Consider the following 21,031-nt stretch of genomic DNA (forward strand, 5'->3'; position numbering starts at 1 on the left):
ATATATATATATATATATATATATATATATATTCCTTTTGAAATGTCTAAAGCAGTCAGAAAAGCACTACATTCAAAATATTGTCTCAAGTTTACAGTTTATAACTCAAATGCTTTTAAATTTGATTATAAGGTATAATTCTAATACACTTTTTATATCAATTCCATGCATGTGTCTTAAAGGCAGAAATTTTTTAAAGCACTGCCCTCAAAAATACCTGGTCTAGGTAGTCCTGTTAATCAAGTGCATTAAGGTCCACAATTGGATTCTGGAACTTGATTGACATTTACTTTTTAGTCCCTGTGTATACCCTGTTCACTTTGTTTGGCACTCGTGGGACCTTCAAATTAACTTTTTATCCTTTGATGCACAAATATAAATCTAATTAACATAGAGTTTTAACTAAAATGTTTATTTGAATTTATTTTATAGATGTTTAAAACATAAAGGATAGGGGGTGTCGCTGCGTCACAACAGAACGTCACGTTTTTTAAAAAGTGTATTTTTTCTCAGAATGAAAAAGACAATCGAAACAGATTCTAAAAAAGCAACAAAACTTTCAGTTTATTAAAAGACACTATTCTCGTCATTTGCTATTCTTTGATTGAAAATTAAATGACGGCATAGATATTTGTGATCATAAACATTGTTGTTTTACTCTTTGAATTGAACAAAGGGATTGTCGAAATGGGAAAAAACGACCCAACGAGTTGTAATGCATTTTTGCTTCAAAATATGGGAATCATCACAAGCAAGTGTTACGTTGATTCATCAGACTCACAGAATAAAGAATGTAAATAAGACATCTTAATAGATGGTTTCAGCAATTTTGGGCGGGTGATTGGTCACTGAATGATCAGCAGAAGACAAGAAGAGCGAATGATAGGAGATCGGACGGAAATCACATACTCGGGCGCTTACTTGGTCACATATTTTCTTTTGTTATTCAGAAAAGAATTTAGAAGGAATCTTTTTTCGTATGTTTATGGTGACAAGGCTTCACTAAGATCAGAATAAACTAGATTTATTTTAATTAAATGTAGTTACATGTAACACGACTCTTTTCATTTAATAGATGGGATATGGGGAAAATGATTGAAGTCTAATTTAGTTGTTACAAGATTATTGCGTTTATTAACGTAAAAAATCGGAAAGAGAGCCTACATGTACATCAACCTATGAAAACGCAAGGGGTAATATCAGTTGCCATAGTTGCAATGGGGGAGTAGGCATCCCCTGTCAACCAGTCACTTGGGGAAGTAGGCTTTCCCTGTCGACAGGTCACATGGAGAAGTAGGCATTCCCTGTTGACCGGTCACATCGGGAAGTAGGCATTCCCTGTCGACCGGTCACATGGGGAAGTAGGCATTCCCTGTCGACCGGTCACAATACATGTAGTCATTTGTCCTTGTATTGATTGGGCAAACGGAATAAAATTCGCAGACATCTATACTTTTTGAAGATAGTAGTAAGATACAATGGAGATCCTACATCTGGTGTTTAAGAGGCTCATGTTTGCTTTGCACTTGATTTGTATTGATTTTTGGACTATGAGCTCAAATTCTGATCGTGATCATCATAATTTCTTTGCTGAATTTTTCCTAAATTTGCTGGAAGATTTCACGGGCTGATGACAATTTGTTTAGAAAATCAAATATATTTAATATGTTTGAAAACTTACATCTATTTCATTTGTAACTTCAATTTTCCTTGGAGCTTTGATTGTTGAAAAATTCAAACTAAATTCAGTGTTCAATAGCAATTTAGGAAAAAAAATGAAAAAAAGACATTTTTTCTCAAACTGTTGTTCCGCCAAAATTATAGTGTCTACTAGATTCCGACGTATGTGTGCAAATTTCATGCTAAGTTGTACAATTACAATACGGAAAAAAGTTTTAATCTTCAAGATGATTTAGCAAAAGTTGTTATACGTAAGTCCAATAGTGCAAACCAAAAATAAATAAAGAAAAAACGAAAATAATCTCGTTTTTCTTTATTTAATGATTTCGTTTTTCTTTATTTAATAATTTCCTTTTCTTTATTTAATGATTTATTATTTTCTTTATTTCATAATTTCGTTTTCCTTTATTTCAAAATTTCGTTTTTCATTATTAATTAATTACGTTTTTCTGTTTTTTAATAATTTCATTTTCTTTATTAAATAATCATTATTTACTGTCATACTTTAGTTTTTCATAATTTATTAATTTTGTTTTTTATTATTTAATAATTTCCTTTTTCTTTATTTAATGATTTATTATTTTCTTTATTTCATAATTTCGTTTTCCTTTATTTCAAAATTTCGTTTTTCATTATTAATTAATTTCGTTTTTCTGTTTTTTAATAATTTCATTTTCTTTATTAAATAATCATTATTTACTGTCATAATTTAGTTTTTCATAATTTATTAATTTTGTTTTTCATTATTTAATAATTTCCTTTTTCTTTATTTAATAATTTCATTTTCTTTATTTTATAATTTCGTTTTCCTTTATTTCATAATTTCGTTTTTCATTATTTAATAATTTCGTTTTTCTTTTTTTTAATAATTTCATTTTCTTTATTTAATAATTTATTTTTGTCTTTATTTCAGAATTTCGTTTTTATTTACTTATTTTTGGTTTTTCTTTTTTTTAATAATTTTTATTTAATAATTTATTTTTTTCTACATGTTTGTTATTTACTTAGATCCACGAATTTATGTCCACAAAGAAATATGATTTTTCACATACATGTACATTTCTTCTCAACTATTTTTAATTCAAGAATTCAAATACATGTACTTGAATTTCTTTTATTCTCTCCGAATTACAAAAATTGTTCTCAAAGGTACGTGATTTTAAACAGACACTTGGTGAATGGGTACCCCATCCATTTACATTTTTCATTTTGTAACTGGGACCCATATAGTCTTACCCTCTTCTTTTTTCTTTTTATTATATACTCTATATATCATGGATAATGTAACCTATTTGTACATTTGTCTCTATAAGCTGTTTTTAAATTTGTTGGTATTTTTCAACTAAGCTTTTGGGATGGACTCTTTTTAAGCAACGGGAGTGTATGTTCCGGGGAGGGGCAGAGACTATATAATTGTATTATGATTGGAGATAACAAAGTCGTTTTACATGTATATATTCAAGTGAGGCAAAACACTTTTATTAAATTTTATTCAATATAAACCTTAGGATCAATGTTTACAGAGGGAAAAGATACAAACAAAAATAAAGATAAAGTAAAACATTTCATAACATGCATATAAATTTCAAGATATATATAGTTGGAAGACATGCAAGATAAAAACGTAATAAGAAATCGTTAATTGAGCTATCAAAAACTTGACAAAATAGTTTTCATATTATACTTTAAAAAACCTTGCAGAGATTCTAACAAATATACAATATTTAATCCAAACATCTGAAACATTGCTTTTAGTGTATAATTAAAGCTTATAAATGAAGAATTTTTATTTGGTAAAAAAAATCAAAAGTGCATACTGTGCATATGAAAATATTCAATGCAATTTAATTACACATGTTTTAATCCTCATACGATATAAAGATTTTAAAGAAAAGTAAAATACGACATTTATAACGTTTTGTTTTCCCCAATATTTCTCATGTTAATGGATTAAAAGTAGTTTTATATTATCAAGAGGAATATATTAAAAAAAACATATTTCTAAATACTTTCATAATACCTCTTTTAAGCATCAATAATTTGATACATAGTAAATTTTCAAGTCTTAAAGATTTTATTAGCAAAATTAGCATATTGACCTGAAATGAGTAGATTAATACTGTCTTATTTAGTGCAGCGTGACTAAAACGTAACCCTGCCAGTATACAAAAGCTTGTTATTCATCCTCCTACACTTAATATTTGTTATAAGCATTCATTCTTTAATTTTTAAAATCAATATATTATATTTAGACATTAAACAAGTTTTCAAAATATCTAATTCATAAGCAATAATAACAAGTTTTTCTCAGTTGACAAAAGGAAAATATGTAGATCTAGACACAAAAGTTGTGACAGTTACATTGCACAACATTCAATGGATAATTTTTGTCCGGTATTTTAGAAAGTTTCTAAAATTTAAAAGCTATCTTTCCTCAGTACTTCTTAGAGAAGAATGTGGTCTTATCAGTTGGGGACAGTTCTATAAGTCCAGCATCTACAATGAAAAAAATGATACAGGATTAGCCAACACTCTTTGTTATGAACGTTTCATTCTACTTTAATTGATATAAATTCAAAATAAATTTGTAGTCAATTCTTAGCGTTAAATTTGATACAACTAAACTCCGTTTTAAAGTTTTCCCATTCATGTCATCTTTATTTTAAAGATCGTAATTACATGAGGTAAATATTATCAAAATTAATACATGTCAACATTTAATTGCTTAAAAAACAATTCCATAATTGTTTAGTCTCTCAAAGAAAACTTTACCATTATGCAATATATATTAATAATATATTGTTAAAATGCAAAGAAATGTGTTGAATATGTACATTCAGTAACTGATAATTAATTGACAAAACCTCTTTCGGAATATAAACAACGTTTTTGTGGTACCTACAACAAATCAATAAATAAAAAACTGTTTCTTCTGACTTTTTTTTAATGAAGAAATACAAGAAATACAAGTTGGAGATAATACCTTCCTCCTCCGTAGAATTAGGCTCTGGTAGTTTTTGAGGTGGGCTTTTCTTTTCGTGATCCAAGTAAGATTCTACACAGTCATACAAGAATTGGTACTGTGTCTAGAAATAAACAAACAATTATATACACCGCATGCATCACTTCCTATTTTTTCTTCAAAATACATGTACATTGTACATTAAGATGAAAGATTTAATTCATTCAGAACAATTTATTTTAAAAATCATTTTATATTTAGATCGGAGAAACACACACACACAAACACACCCTCACACACACACCGAGAGAGAGAGAGAGAGAGAGAGAGAGAGAGAGAGAGAGAGAGAGAGAGTCATCAGTCTGGCTTCAGATCTTTTTTTTTAAATAATACTTTGATTTTGGATTGTATTTTAAAGGAATTAAAAATGAAACTTTATTCTGAATAGTATTTTTAATACAAAATATGCTGACTCGTTTATCGTGTAACCAAACAAAATTCTAATATGCTTATATATGCTTTAAAACCTACCTCGTTTTCTATTAATTTCTCCCTATTTGCGATCAGGACGTGTGTGAGGTTGTAAATATCGACATGAGTATCGCCATTCCTAATAAGTTGTATGAGATAATCCATGGCAACGAAGATACCTGATTTACCAGTTCCATTCCTGATTTAAAATATATTCATTAATTAGATTACCGTAAAGTTAACTTTCATAAATACATTCAGTGAGACAGAAATAGTATAATTTGGTTATTCAACTCAAAAGTAAAACAAATTTAGAACGTACAGACAATGTATGATAAGTGGTCTGCTATCATACCCCTCCTCAGAATTGGAATGCACAAGATTAATGAGATTTAAAAGATCTGAACACTCATCTTTCGTGAAGTTGGAGAGAAATGATGACTGAAAGTGATTCACTGTGTGGCTCTTAGACCCCTGAAGTGAAATTTAACTCTATGTAGTTACATGTAAACTCAAATCAATACAATATATGAACTTAAAATAGGGTGTTGACAATATATTCCACTACAGTTTATAACACTGAGAACAGATTCCTCTCACCTTCACAATCTTTAAACATCGGAATGTACACCTGTGAACAGTTAAGGTTGACAGCGTTTGCACCTTGATTTTACCAAAAGTTCTTGTCATACCAGTTCTTGTTGGAAAGTATACTTCCTACAATTTAAATAAAAAGGAAGAACATTGTAAATGAATTTTATTTGGCGTTTATGATATTTGGCGGAAACTGATTTTTTAACAAGTTAGCATAGATTTCATTAGCTCTTTCTGAATATGCTTCATATGAATATATGAAATAATTATACAAAAAAAATCGCAATGTGCTTGGTTAAGCGGATGATGCTTTCCGCAAAAGGCGCTAAAAAGAATACACAGCCAAATGTAAAACCTTTACAGTATAAGATTTAATTATTTCATAAAAGTAAGTGGTTTGTCACAGTGAAGATTCACTCAAAGACAAAGTAAATTTATTGATGTATATGCCAAGTAAGATATTTGCCAATTGCAAGTTCATAAACATGCAAAATATTATTTATACATGTATGTGTGAAAAATTGTATGTAAATTAATACTGTGTTCTTTTGTTTTGTTTTTCTTCTTTTCTTCATGAAAACATATTAAACCTTTATAGTACTTTTAGAAAAAGTTAAATAATCTATCTAGACTATATACTGTGAAAAAAAATTTTGTGGAGGTTACTATATTTTTGTTGTTTTCCAGGTATGGAGAGACAGATGAATTATGACCACCTCTAAATGTAAATTTTCATATGCATTACTACTAAACATTTTCCAACATAAAATTAAAATCCCCACAAACCAATATTTTTCCTCAAACCTCGAGAATTTGACCCCACAATAATATGTAATTTTACGGAAGTCAGAGGGAAAAAATACCTTTTCACTGCTGGAAACAAGACTAATAATCGATGCTACTCTTTGCTTCCACACCATACCCCAAAAGTCATTTTGAGTCGAAATGAGTGGATATTGTGTCACAATGTAATAAGGGTAGTGACTATGTAGACCCTGATAAATAAAAAAAAAATTACACTTATACATATATATTAAAATCATGAATGACCTACAGTGAAAAGCACCGCTGCTTTACAAGTTATTTACCTCTATAACACTCGCGTTGATGTAGTCGTTCACACTGGTTGTACCGGATTCCCTCAATCTGTTGTAGTCATCTAAAAAATTTGTACAGCGTAAAGTGCAGAGCATAATTTACATGTAACTTTATAAGAAAACGAACTGTTTCATTTTCATTTTTATCAACGGCATATCCAATAGATCATCAGTGTTGTTCAAAGGACTGGCCTTTTTTGTTAGGAATAAAGAGACAAGTCCTTTTCCTGAAGTAAATTTAAAAATAACAATTTTTTTTTTATTATTAGAAAGTGGAAAAAGACACATTACATGGCAAGACGTCTCTGCTTCTGTTTTTATGTCTGTTCTGTGATGCTGCTCCTATGTCTGTAGGTCTCTGCTCGCAGGATCTCAGTATACTCTAAACAGGATAAAAAAGAATTTAAAAAATCAAATTTTAGTCTTAAAATACCGTGTTAGAGCTTTATAAAAATGTTTTTTTTCTAAAAAAGGGGAAAATATTATTTACCCTAAATTCTTCCTCTGGCCAACTAACATCATCACACAAACTCTCATAGGTATCTCCAAATGTACTCAAACGTATTCTATAAACAAATCAGAATTAAAAAATGTCAAACTTATTGGTTATAAATTAACGCTGAATATTATACGTAGAAAGAAAGAAGTGCGATTTAGATATATTACCTGTGGGTACTATCCGCCGCTTGGTTTATAGAAATTACAGAACCTCGATGCGAACTCTTGTCATCTGTATTATATCTAAAACCAGCATAATTTTGTTAGTTTAATTCAGAAAAAATTGATGACTAATACACAGCGCTACAACACAGAAACCTCTGTAGTAAATTAAAAAAAAATATTTTAGTAATGATTTATTTTTTGTGACCATGATCCTGCAAATTTCATAAATTACCATTGAATTACATGTATGACATTTGAAAGTTAATTGGTAGATAACGTATATTTCAATGAAAAGAAAATCTTATATTCCGGAACAGAATCCATATACTGGGACGTTGGTTTTTATGCACTTCAATTCATTTATTATTAGAAAAATTAAAAAAAAAATAATAATAATAAATTTCATACCCTTTAAAAGCCCTGATTAAGAAATCGATTCCCACCAAGACAAGGCATTTAACGTTTGTTTTTAAATTTTTGTTTTATTTTCAAATTTTCAAAATTAAGTTACTATTACAAATGAGTTAACACATTAATACACTTTAGGCAATCTTTGTTTATACAAGTACATATAAATGAAAGTTTTAGGAAAAAATAATGAAATTGCAAAAACGTAATATAAATCTAATTTTATGGAAGAAAAATAATGAAATTATGTAAATTATATACAAATAAACTTATTATCAAATAAGAAATGCCTTACGCATACAATGGGTTGGATGCTGACATTAGCTCCGAATACGTAAAGGTGGCATCATTTCCCGTTCCCCATCTGTAAAAACAAGTTTTTTCTTATATTTATGTTTTCTTTTATGAGATTATCTCTAATCTTTATAAACCATTCTACATAAAGTATAATAATGTGCTTTTCATCCAACCCCCGCAGCAAGAGATAACTCTACACTTGTTGCAATTTATTTACGTGTATTAACGATCATTGATGAAAGTACAAGTGTGTTTACCTTAGCCAAAGATACTGTGTTTTTGTTAAGGAATTTAGGTCTCAGCACTCAACATAATATATTCCTTGTTCAACAAAGGAAATGTACATTAAAGAATGAAAAAGTGATATATTAAGTTATACAAAAGTATAAATTACAGAATGTATCCCTTTCTTTTAGCGAATATAACGATGACAGCAATAAGTATTATAATCAGTATGACAATAAGCAGCAGGACAGGAATCAACCACTGTTGTTGTTCTTCTTGTGTTGATTTTGCTAAAAATAGATTGAATACAGATATGTTATGTAAGGTTGGACGCCATCTATCTACTCAGTGTTTTTTTAACTGCTTAACACCTCGGCAAAGAAATATTTAAAAACATGATTCATTTTGCTGACTGCCACCCCCAGCCTCGTTAACTGCTCAACACTTACATGATTCATTTTCTGTTTCTCTTTCACTTTCACTTTGAGATATGTCTACCAAAATGTCTGGAACATCATAAATTTGACTTGCGGTTATTCAAACTCAGTTTTCAATACATTTTGCTTATGGAATGACACTCTTCTTATGATCAAAAACGTTAAAATAAAAAAATTATATATTGTACGTGGTACACAGGAAAACAATTATAACTTGGAAATCTTACCTTGTTTAGCAACACATACTTCATTAACTAAATCAATTTCTGAGTACACAGGACAATAACACACTTGGTTCTCAGGATGGCAGTAAGAGGTTTTGCATTCTTCATTAACATCACATGAGGAGTTCCAAAGTTTTCCTTTCAAAAATAAAAAATCAATGATAATTAAATCAGTTGCTCTTCAAAAAAAAAATCAAACTTAAGAATTTCTTTTGCATTTAATCTTTACCATGTTAAAATATTTTAAAAATGATTGTTGATATCAGAAATCCCCAATTCTTCCATATTAGGGATGTCAAATCGGTCAATTTTCAATACTCGGTTACTCGGACGTTTTTCCGATCGAGTACCCGGGTACTCGATAAAAGTTTAAATAAATATGAACAAGTAAATTTGAGACTGTAAAACATTGTAAACTTTTGTAGAAATAAAAACAGATGCAATGATAGAAGGCTTAAACGTAAATGTATTTTCTGTTGTAATAATGATGAGCACTTCGTGCCCGACGAAATTTAATATAATATTTATTAAAATTCAATTTATTTATCAGATAAACACAAGAAATACGAGGGTTGTCCGTAAAGTTCGTGGACAGGCTAAGAATTAAATAAATGTTGCGTCATTGATATTTATTATTAGCATTTTTGTGATTCTTAACTAAATGTGAACTGAGAAATGTAAAATCGGATTCTATTTCAAATGTTTAATTACAATTATGACTTCATAATCAGACTTGGTATGGAGACCTGGAGCACCGCGAAATTTCGATAAAAAAATTATTTATCACGTTATAAATTTCATTTGCATTTTATAAAATTCTGCAGAAATCTGGATAACTTTTACATTATGAGGTTGACAGAAGTTATCACTTCAAACCCGCAAAATTTGAAAATTCAGTTGTAAAATGGCCGAGCAATCAAAGTTAGAACATGATAAGACGGATCGGAATTGTTCAAAAAAGGGACGTTTTCGGATAAGGTGGAGCAGTGAGCAGTGATAAAATTCTGTGTAGACATCGGAAAAAAACAACTACAAAGACCAATAGATTTTATAAACAATCGGGAAAACATAGTAAAAGAAGCCGTACACTATTATTTAAGTGGTATATAATATTTTCGGACGGAAGAAACAGTTTACAGGATGACATGCGTGAACAAAAACCATCATTCCGAGATTTCAGCGCTGTAGAAATGAACTTCGTAACGTAACTTTACCGTATTTCCGTGAATAAAATTGTTTTTACGCGGATAGAAGTTGAAGGATTGCAGGATATGAGACAGGGATTGTTATATATTGTTTTACGTATGAAACCTGAACATTTCGTGCACATAGTTTTGACTAGTTAAAGCGACATAAGAAATTTATTGAGATATACGGTGACTATATTAAGAAAAATAACACGTACTCGTATTATGCTTTTGACGTCGCGTGACGTCAAGAATTTTCATTTTAGTGCTCCGGGTATGAGTGTGTGTCATTTTTATTTTGATAAAATTATAATTATTTGTGCTCTGTTTTTCTTGAAAACTTGCATATTAATAAATGAAACATGAATTTAATGAAAATAATAGTTTCACATATTTTATCCATGTTTGTCAGTAATTATCAATGTTGTCCACGAACTTTCCGGACAACCCTCGTAAATTCATAAGTTGTTCACAATGTTTTTGTTTTAAAAAAATAATCTGCTCCGTAATTATAATGTAACTTTTTGTCGCGTTTGACGACCAGGTATCAGCCGTCAGAGCTTCACGTGCACGGTATCAACTTGGACTTGATCAAGTTCTCCGAACAGAGCGGAATTACGATTTTCGTACACTTTTTCGATCCTAGATTTTTATAATATTACAGGACGGTATTTTGTAGTTTGGTGCAACGATGGACATCAGTTTTTCTGCTAGCCTTTGCCTTTAACCAGTTGTATTGGCATGTAATCAAACACAACCATATCAACAATCGCACGTGTAATCATCCGCTCTTTTCCCGAGAATTAACAGCTTCTCGGAGAATTCACAAAATTATCTAATTTATTAAACATAATGGATCTTTAACGATGTTCAGTGAAAACAAATAATTACAGCCAAATAAAAATTAAGGAAGAAGGCAGCCAAAGGTGAGAAAAGCCAGGTACCCCAGGTGCTTGGTCACGATAATTACTGTATAAACACTGCCACAGGCAATAACGGTCATTTAGATTCGTAGAAAACCCTAATTACTGTATGTACAAGTGCAATGAGCATTTTACGTTTTAAAGCAGATTGTTTAATGCATTAATAAATAAGCTTAGAAATATTCAAAAATATATATCCGAGTAACCGAGTACCGATTTTAGTATTCGATACTCGGACGTTCGATCGAGTACCCGGTTAACCGGGTACTCGTTGACATCCCTAATATATATATATATATATATATATATATATATATATATATATATATATATATATATATAAGATTTTCTTAAATTAACGTCCAAGATTGGGTTTCATAGATGTAAACAACCCTCAGAAAGATAGTTTAAATGATAATTAAATTTCATCAATAACTTTAGACAAAAGAATTAAGGAAAAGAAAATCAAAGAAAGAAAAAGAAAAATATAGAGAAAACTGTAGAATAAGGCAGTGGAAATGTACATTATGATTCGGCTTTTAATGTTCCAAATACATGAAGAAAATTATAAAGGTGAATTTGAATAAAGTGTTTAGTCAATAGCGGTTCAATAGCAATTGCAAAATTATTTAAAAAAAAATAAATTAATGGAATCAGTATCAAATCGAATAAAGTATTCTAAGATTAAGTTATAATGAATGCAAAGACAAAAAAATCCTTTTGTTTATACAATAAAATATGTTCAAAACAAAAAAGTTTTCACAGGTTAGAGCTATTTAGAGTATTCACAAGTTCATTTTATTCATTTTGTCAATCAATTGATATGTAAATCAAAATAAGGTTTAATTTATTAATTTGTAAAAATGACATCTACTTTATGATATCCAAATCCGCTAACACATAACGAAAACACATTTACCACATCTCTTTGCCGTTATGATTATGTCATCTATAAGCACAGGCAAACGATTGTAGATGTTCACAATAAAATGAATCTGCAAAAAATATGTAAACATACTTTTAATGAAGTAATATACAATTTTTTCAAGCAAACATCAAAAAACTGTTTTAACCTCAAGCTTATTGACATGCAAACGCACCTTGATCTCTGAAGATGCCTTTATGGAGACACGCGCAGTTGACCAATCCCGTTCTTGAAACAGTCTATTACTTATCAAATACCCATTTCTTATCACCTGAATTCGAAGACTTTGTTTCATTGGATCGCGTGTGAAATATTTGACTTGAAGACAACTATCAGTTTCTACAAAAGTATTTAAGAAGAGTCACATTCTTTCATCTTTAACTTTAAGAAAAGTTTAAATTGATTATTTATATGCTCATTTAAGGCAACACTTACTCAACGATATATTCTTGAGGGAAAATGAAAACATTGTGCTTTCCGGAGACAGTCTTGTTTGCAAGTAGTGGTTGTTTGTCAGATGATAGTTATCACTAATCGAATGAGTTCTGTCCTGTAATGAAGTTCTCTGTGATCTTAATTACTCATAAATATGAGTGTCAACATTTGCTTACACAGGATATATATTGTTTATTCATTTTTTTAATAGAAAAAAAAATACCTTTAATAATTTCAGTTTGACTTTACAATGACAACTATTTCTGATTTATGGTTAGATATGATTAGCTGGAATCTCACCTCTTCGATCTCCCACTGCATTGGAGGTAATGCAATTTTGCACTGTTTGAGACTGTCTGGCATATCAAATGCACAGAAATATGTGATGTCATTGATACCTGCAACAATTGCATAATATCCTAATTAAAATAACAGCCTGTTTTTCGAAGGATGATTGATCTGAATGGTTATATTGGAAACACAGTGGAAATCCACATCTACTAAGTTTAAAATTTTAATATTTATTAATGAACATTACGACAATAATTAAAAAAGAAAACGATTTTTTGAATCATACCGGAGCACGTAACACCGGTGTCATAAACGCCATCTTTACATAAACATACATCTCCATAGCAATAAGAGTATGCAGGGTGACAGTTGTCTCCTGATTTCCCGCAATTACATGTTTTGCCGCTCCATCCTGACTGGCAAATACAGCTTCCGGTTTGACTATTACACCCATCAGAGGTTCCTCTTATGCAGTCACATAATTTTTCACATGTTAATCCGTATTTCCATTGATCACAATCTAAAAGAGCAATGATTACATGAATATATTTCTAAATCAAATGTATTTCATTTTCAGAGGATATAAGTTCTCGTCCCTTACTACAATGCCCTTGAAAGATTTTGAAGTCATCAAGTGCAATATCTGACTGATACCCATCGCCTCTGATTCCAGTTATCATAATCTATAAAGAAGAAAGACACATCCGTGACGCTCTCCTTAAAGCATATTTGTCCTCAAAAAGCACATACTTTCATTGATCTGTATTAATATGTATGAAACATGTACAAGAAAGCTAATGAATCGAAATGTGTTGGATACATTGTAAATAAAACAAACACAAAATAATATTTAATAATGATAATAAAACTCATTTTAAATATTAAATAAAATCGCTGATCTGATAACAAAGATCTTGAATTGGCAAAACAAATTTATCATTTTAATCAAAAACATAGTCTTAGCATACCAATGAAGAGGTGGGTGGGAGAGAAAAAAAGCCCTTGTCCCATCTGGAACCAAAATGTCCTGACTTTGTCATTACAAAGAATTTTTTTCAATTGAGTAATTTCAGATCCATATGTGTCCTGTGCAGTTATATTCAAGTCATCCATATCATCCTCTCTCATGTGATAATAAAACTGGAAACAGGCATGTGTAGCTTGAAGAATAAAAAATGAATTATAAATTATATTTTGCATAAAATATATTTAATTTTATAAATAAATTAAACCACTTATTAAATAACTTTTGACTATATTGTGAAAAAAAAGTGATAATGCCTTTTATCGTTTCTGCTTGTTACAATTGATATACATGTACTAAATAAATTTTATATCTGAGAAAGATATAATACAGAGGATGAACATTCATTTTTTTCCCTTCGCATAGAGTATATAGCAGCAGATTTGTATATCAGTAATGTGATTTTTTACAACAATTTATCGAGCAATATGCCTGTAGATTACCTATTTCCAGAATCAAATAACTTTGTTAATTACCTCGTTATTTAGATACGTATATATATAACCTGATCTATTGTGAAAGCTTTGAGATAGAAAGATTTATCGTATATTGTTTAACGTCCCTCTCGAGAATTTTTCACTCATATGGAGACGCCACCACTTGCCGGTGGATATTCAAATTTTCATCCTTGCTCGGCACTCAATAAATTTAGGGATCTTTTTCAGAAATTGCCAGCACCTATAGACAGCACTTCGGTTTGAATCAACGGTCTCATATATTCACTCCGTCTCCACGTCCCACAGTATGAAGGTATATTGAACCCGCGACGTAAGGATCAAGGAATTGACTTCGACTCTAGAAAGGTTAACCACTGTGTCACGCAAGCGACACTTTGAGATAGAAAACATTTTTGTTTAATTCTTTAATTATTTGCAGGTATAGCAATATTTTTAATTATTTAAAACGTACCCAATTAATAACCAAGGACATTTTTTTTCATGTACATAAACCTATTTTTGGCTCCATCTTTGCTGGCCAATGTTTTTTTTATATGCTATTCTCATCATAAATCCCTGGTATATAGTGCAGTCAAAAGAAGAATCTTTTCGTCACGTTATCTCAAATCTACACAGGTACGCACAGATTGCGTCATCAATAGAAAATAAACATTAAAAAATAATCAAAGTCTTTAAATACTAATTAAGAAGCAAGTATTGAGTTTGTTATTTAAAGTACTAAACTACAGCTTCGATAAAGATTCTTAATGACATACTTTAAAGATATTGGTTGACACCATTTAAAGCTATTCATAGAATGGCATGCTGTGAAAAAGAATTTTAAATATTTTTAAAAGGATTTTTTTTCAAGATATATAGCGAACAAATATTTTGATTTACAAAAAAAAAACCCAATCGCTGATTGTCAGCTTTGGACAAACTTCAGAATGTATTAATTTTCCCAGAAGCGTATATACGGTATATATGCCAACGGTATATATGCCAAAGGTTCATGAGTAAAGTATTGTATCAGAAACCCTTGGTTAGCGAAAATGATTGGGCTCATTCTTTGTTGGAGATTTTTATTTTGAAGTTTTGAATGAGGGTTTGGTCCTTTATTTGAACAAAGTTGAATCCCCTTTACCCAAAAATAAGTTGCGCTAAGTGAGGTTGATTCTTGAGAAGATGAAATTTTGAGTAGTTTGCTACGAAAACGACGAAAGGCAACGTACAATGAAGTTTTAAGTTTCTTCGTCGTAAAAAACATCAAAATCTATATGAGTTATACAGCAAATTCCAAGTAGATATACAAATATATAGGTATATATGTTATAAAGAGCACCCGAATGACTTTTACAAATGAAAAATAAAAGAAAACATACTAAGATTTAAATTAGATACGGGTATTTCCATTACTCCTTTATCGCCAGTGGATTGGCTGGTGGCTTCAGTATAAACGTAGTATTTTCCTTCTCTCGCCGAGTATAGGCCCGTGTCATCACTGGGTGTTCCACTCTATAAAATAAAATTTTAATTTTAAAATTAAGCGATATTTCCTACAATCTCAATCAGAAATCAGCATCAATTCTTACGCTATCTTTCCTCCATTTCATGTCGCCATAATTTTTAATTGAACATGTTTCAAAATCTGTTTCAAACGAACAGGAATACAACACGTCTGTGACATCTGTAAGAGATATGCATGGATTAAGTCATAATTATTATCCTTTTAAGATGTCAATATGCCATTGGCTGAAAGTGATCGACTCTCATTAATTTTCAACCTTTCTAGACATACACAATCTTATGTTATACATTTTTTTAGAAGATGTATCATTGATGCATATAATTATGTAAATAGCAATATGTTCAAAAATTAAAAAACATTAGTTTTATAGATTAAATGCAATATCACTGATCCCATTTCTGGTTGATCAATCAACATCCTTTAAAGATATATCAATTTCAAATTTTTCAATAAGGCATGTTACTCAATATGATCAAGTAAACGATTTGTGTCCTTAAAATTAAAAGTTTTGAATATTTCATAAAAGAATTTTTTTTCCAAACAATGTCATGTTGTACATGTTATACATTTTCCTAAATGAAATGACCAGAAAACACATGAGAGAGAATAAATAAAAAAAATCCTTTATGTGTAATCTGTTGTGTTACAGTTTTAAACGGTGCAAATATGATATCACATACCTGAACAGTTGGATGGTTTAGTGAAAACACCGTCCACACATAGGCATTTGTACTCATCGCAGTACGAATTTTCGCCACATTTCATTCTTCGTCCGCACGTGCAACGTACACCAGACCATCCACTCCTGCACATGCATTCCCCCGTGTCTTTGTCACATGACAAAGAGTTACTACGGTCACAAACGCAATCGTCTTTACATTCATTTCCATAAGTGAAGGCGGGACAATCTTCAAAAAATATATAAAATCTTGATTATCTTAAGTTTATTATATTATAATAATAATTTTATCTTTCTCTCTCTCTTAAAAGCCAAGAACAAATATTGACAACTGTTAAAACGTATTCAATTTCATATAAATAGTATGCAAGAAAAACCATTAATTCCTGCAGTCATTGTGGCACGTTTTACAAAACAGTTGCAGATAAGATTTTCCTCTTAATCTTAAGGTAGATCGCAGGTTTGCTGACGTCACAATAGGATTTGACGTAAAAAGATTACCGCGTTCAGATTAGCAAGCAAAAAATATATCTTCAACAGTAGTGAAATATATATTAAAGGTTGTTTGTTGTTGTTTTTAAATATTTTTTATGTAATTGAAAATATTTGCTGTTCTGATCAAGGTTGAATTTTACATTATAAGAAGTTTTTAACGTTGATATCTGTTGTGTGTACATACCTTTCTAAAATACTATTGTCTAATTGTGAATGCAATACAAAGACAGATCCACCGCCAGTGTGTCTGGCGCCTGCCCTGCATTTTAATTTTTTTTTTACTTTTAAAAATAATTTTTTGTTTGTTTAATTTAGACTACATAGTACACACTAATCTACTTTATCTTTATTTGTTCAACAATCATCTCTAACTTCATTGCTTTGCGATGATGTACGCTTATATCAGTAATATTTTTATGCGCAACAAATATTGTCTGAGTCAAGTACAGGTACAAGATTTTTAAAACGAGAAAGAAAAGGACATATGGTACGTCAATATGCCTATCATTCGTACATGAGTTTTTCTTATTGATGATTTTTTTTTCTTTTGGTGCGGGGGGGGGGGGGGGGGTTAAATTATATAATTATAAAAAGGAGATACGTTAATAATAATCACTAAATAAAATATCACCAACTAAAATATGTATGTCCTATAAATTGACATCTATAATAAACTAAGGTCCTTTTATTGACAATCAATAGCGATTCGGCGTACAACTGCGTTTGGTGTTTTGTGTGGAAGTTGGGATGTCAAGGCAAGAGTTTCAAACCCATAGGAAGCAATTTCAGTTATGGGCTCAGCTACTCGTATATGTTTTCAGTTGGAGTTATCAATTTTGAAAGTACGGATTGGGGGGGGGGGGGGGGGGCAACCAAAAAAAATTTTCTCTACCTCTTTGTGAAAGTTGACAAGCAAATAAAAAGGAAATTGCCCAAACTCAAAAATCCTATTTCGTAAGGGGGGGGGGGGGGGGGGGTAGTGGCCAACCTTTTCCAAGGCAAACTTCCTTTTACTTCCAATTTTTTGGCATAAAATACTACATTTCCTTCATATCACTATATGGTGGTAAGAAGTGGGGGGGGGGGGGGCAACCAACCCCTTCAGTGTACATTTTCAATAGTAAAGGTAGTGTTGGGAAAAAGGTGAGGGGGGGCAGGCCCCTCTGTTGCCACGTACCTGCTATCAACAACCAAAAATTATCAAGCATAAAAAAGGAGGGGGAAGTATCAGGCATTTTAATTGAGGGACACAAGCATGTGGTAATAATTTATCTAAAGTTTTAATACTTGTTTTCTATATTTTTTGTTCTATAGTACGAGGGTTGTCCCGTAAAATCGTGGACAGGTTGTCTAGTGTTAAAAATAAACATTAATGCGTTTTGAAATTTTCACTATTATTTTGTACATATTTTAGTAATATACATAGTAAATTTCAGATAAATATATGCATAAATAAACAAATTATGAGATTTTATGCCATGTATTGTATCACCTTACGGCGCAGGGATTATAAAATCAAACAATGTAATTAAAATTAGATCCTTTACGCTCCTTTATTTTGTTATGTCGCTGTAAGGCGACATAACAATATAAAGGAGCGTAAAGGATCTAATTTTAAGTAGATTGTAAAATCAAAGTGTCTAAAACAGCATCACATTTTATCTTTGCTGAAAATGAAGTTGGATTAGTCCGACTTTAATCTAAGAATTTCATTGATACACATTCTTTAGTCTCCATAAACAGCGATCTTCTGAAGATTTATTAGAAAGTTACAAACAATATTCTTACGATCATTCAACTAATAGAAAATCTCATATCGGCGGTCTACTTTGAAAACGTCTTTTGCTATTACATTAGGAGTTTGTCTGTATGTTTTGTACTCTCCAAGGACTCGATCAGAAAAAAAAACAGCGCTAAGATTCATTTGTATACTTAAGATATTGAGATATTTTTATAATTATTTTTCTTCTATGATCATTTCAAGTCTCTAAAGGTGTCCGTACAACATCGAAATAATACTGAACTGTTCTCCGGTGCGCCGTTACGTCAAAATACGTCGTCATTTTCCTGTGTTGTGTTTACCTCTTTCCCATTTCAAATGCCCGAGAAACTGCCAAAAATTAAGCAAATGCCTTAAAATTTTACAAAATTGATTGTGGATTTGAATTAAGATAATTTTAATCCAAATCTTATGTATTTAAAATTTTTATTTTGAATTCAAACTTGTGTATTCTTTAATAAAACCTTGATTTTTGTCCGTTCGCCGTAGGACAATACCTCTTGCACATTCAAGCATAAAAATCTTTATTTTTGCCTATATTTAATCAAAAAAAATTATCATGCACTTAAATTTAGTTCGCCCATTACTTTTCGAGAAAAACGCTGTGTCCACGATTTTACAGGACAACCCTCGTATACTGTACTGTATGCTTTCTATAGTATTCTAAACATCGCCAAAGTAATGATAAAAAATTGCCTTTACGACATTTTGAAGGGAAAACTGAAGTCTTTTAATTCAGGGATAGACAAAAGTAATTCGTTCTATGAAGTATAAATGTAAACAACGTAGTATATAAAGCTATTTTCATTCAATAATAATGATCGTATTTATATAGCGCCTTTCTAGCATAAATGCTACTCAAAGCGCTTTACAATGCATTCTACAATATTTTTGATTTCAAATTAGGTCTGTTTTATTAATAGATAAAAATGATGCAAAAATATGTATGTTTGTAAAATGTTCTCAAATACGGTAAGATGTTACTTTTTTCTAACATCCATTTATATTTGTTAAAATTTTTTGCATCCCTAGCCTTACTTTTATTACGGTTAAATATGACTATGATTATATCGGGAAATTGAATTCAAAGATTGCTTGTTTTATTTTGAGTGAATTGTTGATTAATTCAATTTTTTTCGAATCATGCAGGCATACGAAAATAATGACGTCGAACCAACGTAATATAACGTCGTGATGAAAATATAATACTTTTGGTGAAAAATTGTAAAACTTTTAAGTTTTTTTGCAAGAAATTGAGCGAGAACACATATTAATTTTTTCTAATAAATCGATTCAAAATTTACATCACATTCATTGTATTGAGTAATATAAAATTCGTCTTTTTCGTCTTAATTTTATGATTATGGTTTTGAAATGCGTGTACTGGCAGAAAAGGGACATTTTACTATATATTTCATTGAAAAAGCGTCATCTGTTCTCATCAACAATAGCGCATTTGATTTACAATTACAATCTAACCACGCAGACGAATCTTATAAAAATTTTAGAAAGAAAAATTTAAAACGAGAGGAGTTAGTTGACAGATTTTCAGCCTAAGTTTTCAGGCAGACAGTAAACCCGCGATCTACCTTAAGTTCTACGTATTTGTTAAAGTGAGCCGAAATCCAACGTTTTCAATGAAAAAGAAAGAAATTACCATTTGAGCAAGATATACCGGCGTCTTGAAAATGCCCACAACTACTGGGATTTTTTGTGGAAGAGCATGACTGAATAGCAGGTTCATCTCCGTTGCACCGTAGATTGCTGAAAAGAATCGGCCCCGATCCCATTCCATAATAAGCAGATGTTTTTGCTTGAACAGATCTCCTACAAAACGAAAATAAACAGTATGGCTTTATTTGTGCTTATTTGCTGTTGACTTAAGTTCCCAAAATATGTTGATTAAACACCATTGACATGTTACTCTTTTATTTTGCTTTTTTGCAAAAAATGCATTATGCTTTTTCGACAGAAAAAACAGCATCACAAGCAGTTTTAGTGTACCATATATACTATTAAAACACCTCTTAATACAAACTGTAATAATAAATGACCGAAATCAGGGGGGGGGGTTATAAAGTTTACCCTAATTGAATTTAATTAAAAAGTAAAGATAATGAAGTGATCGATGTTTCAAAAACAATTATGTAAAACGGACACAAACACGGACCCCAGTGAATTTCCAGTGTTTGGATCAGGTGCCTAGGAGGGGTAAACATCCCCCTTGATGGGTCACACTCACGTGAGCCAAACGCATTAAAAGTGGAGG

General features: G+C 30.7%; 1 protein-coding gene across 1 annotated transcript in view; it reads right to left on the reverse strand.

Moving 5' to 3' along the window:
* Positions 1-3,354: 3,354 nt before the first annotated feature.
* Positions 3,355-21,031, reverse strand: part of LOC134234730 (neurogenic locus notch homolog protein 1-like) — a 41,135-nt gene continuing 23,458 nt past the window's right edge. The window contains 25 exon segments of the mRNA XM_062716783.1: positions 3,355-4,176; positions 4,664-4,766; positions 5,174-5,312; positions 5,436-5,587; positions 5,714-5,830; positions 6,571-6,702; positions 6,796-6,866; positions 7,096-7,186; positions 7,295-7,370; positions 7,471-7,545; positions 8,171-8,239; positions 8,567-8,687; positions 9,062-9,196; positions 12,088-12,163; positions 12,269-12,432; positions 12,529-12,643; positions 12,829-12,926; positions 13,106-13,339; positions 13,421-13,502; positions 13,788-13,859; positions 13,861-13,979; positions 15,663-15,795; positions 15,873-15,967; positions 16,489-16,716; positions 20,420-20,589. Coding sequence (XP_062572767.1) covers positions 4,115-4,176; positions 4,664-4,766; positions 5,174-5,312; positions 5,436-5,587; positions 5,714-5,830; positions 6,571-6,702; positions 6,796-6,866; positions 7,096-7,186; positions 7,295-7,370; positions 7,471-7,545; positions 8,171-8,239; positions 8,567-8,687; positions 9,062-9,196; positions 12,088-12,163; positions 12,269-12,432; positions 12,529-12,643; positions 12,829-12,926; positions 13,106-13,339; positions 13,421-13,502; positions 13,788-13,859; positions 13,861-13,979; positions 15,663-15,795; positions 15,873-15,967; positions 16,489-16,716; positions 20,420-20,589 — 2,929 coding nt within the window. The 3' untranslated portion in view covers positions 3,355-4,114.

Source organism: Saccostrea cucullata, unplaced genomic scaffold, assembly GCF_032062105.1.
Source record: "Saccostrea cucullata isolate Sc308-1 unplaced genomic scaffold, CSIRO_AGI_Scuc_v1 ctg5814, whole genome shotgun sequence".
Classification (NCBI taxonomy): domain Eukaryota; kingdom Metazoa; phylum Mollusca; class Bivalvia; order Ostreida; family Ostreidae; genus Saccostrea; species Saccostrea cuccullata.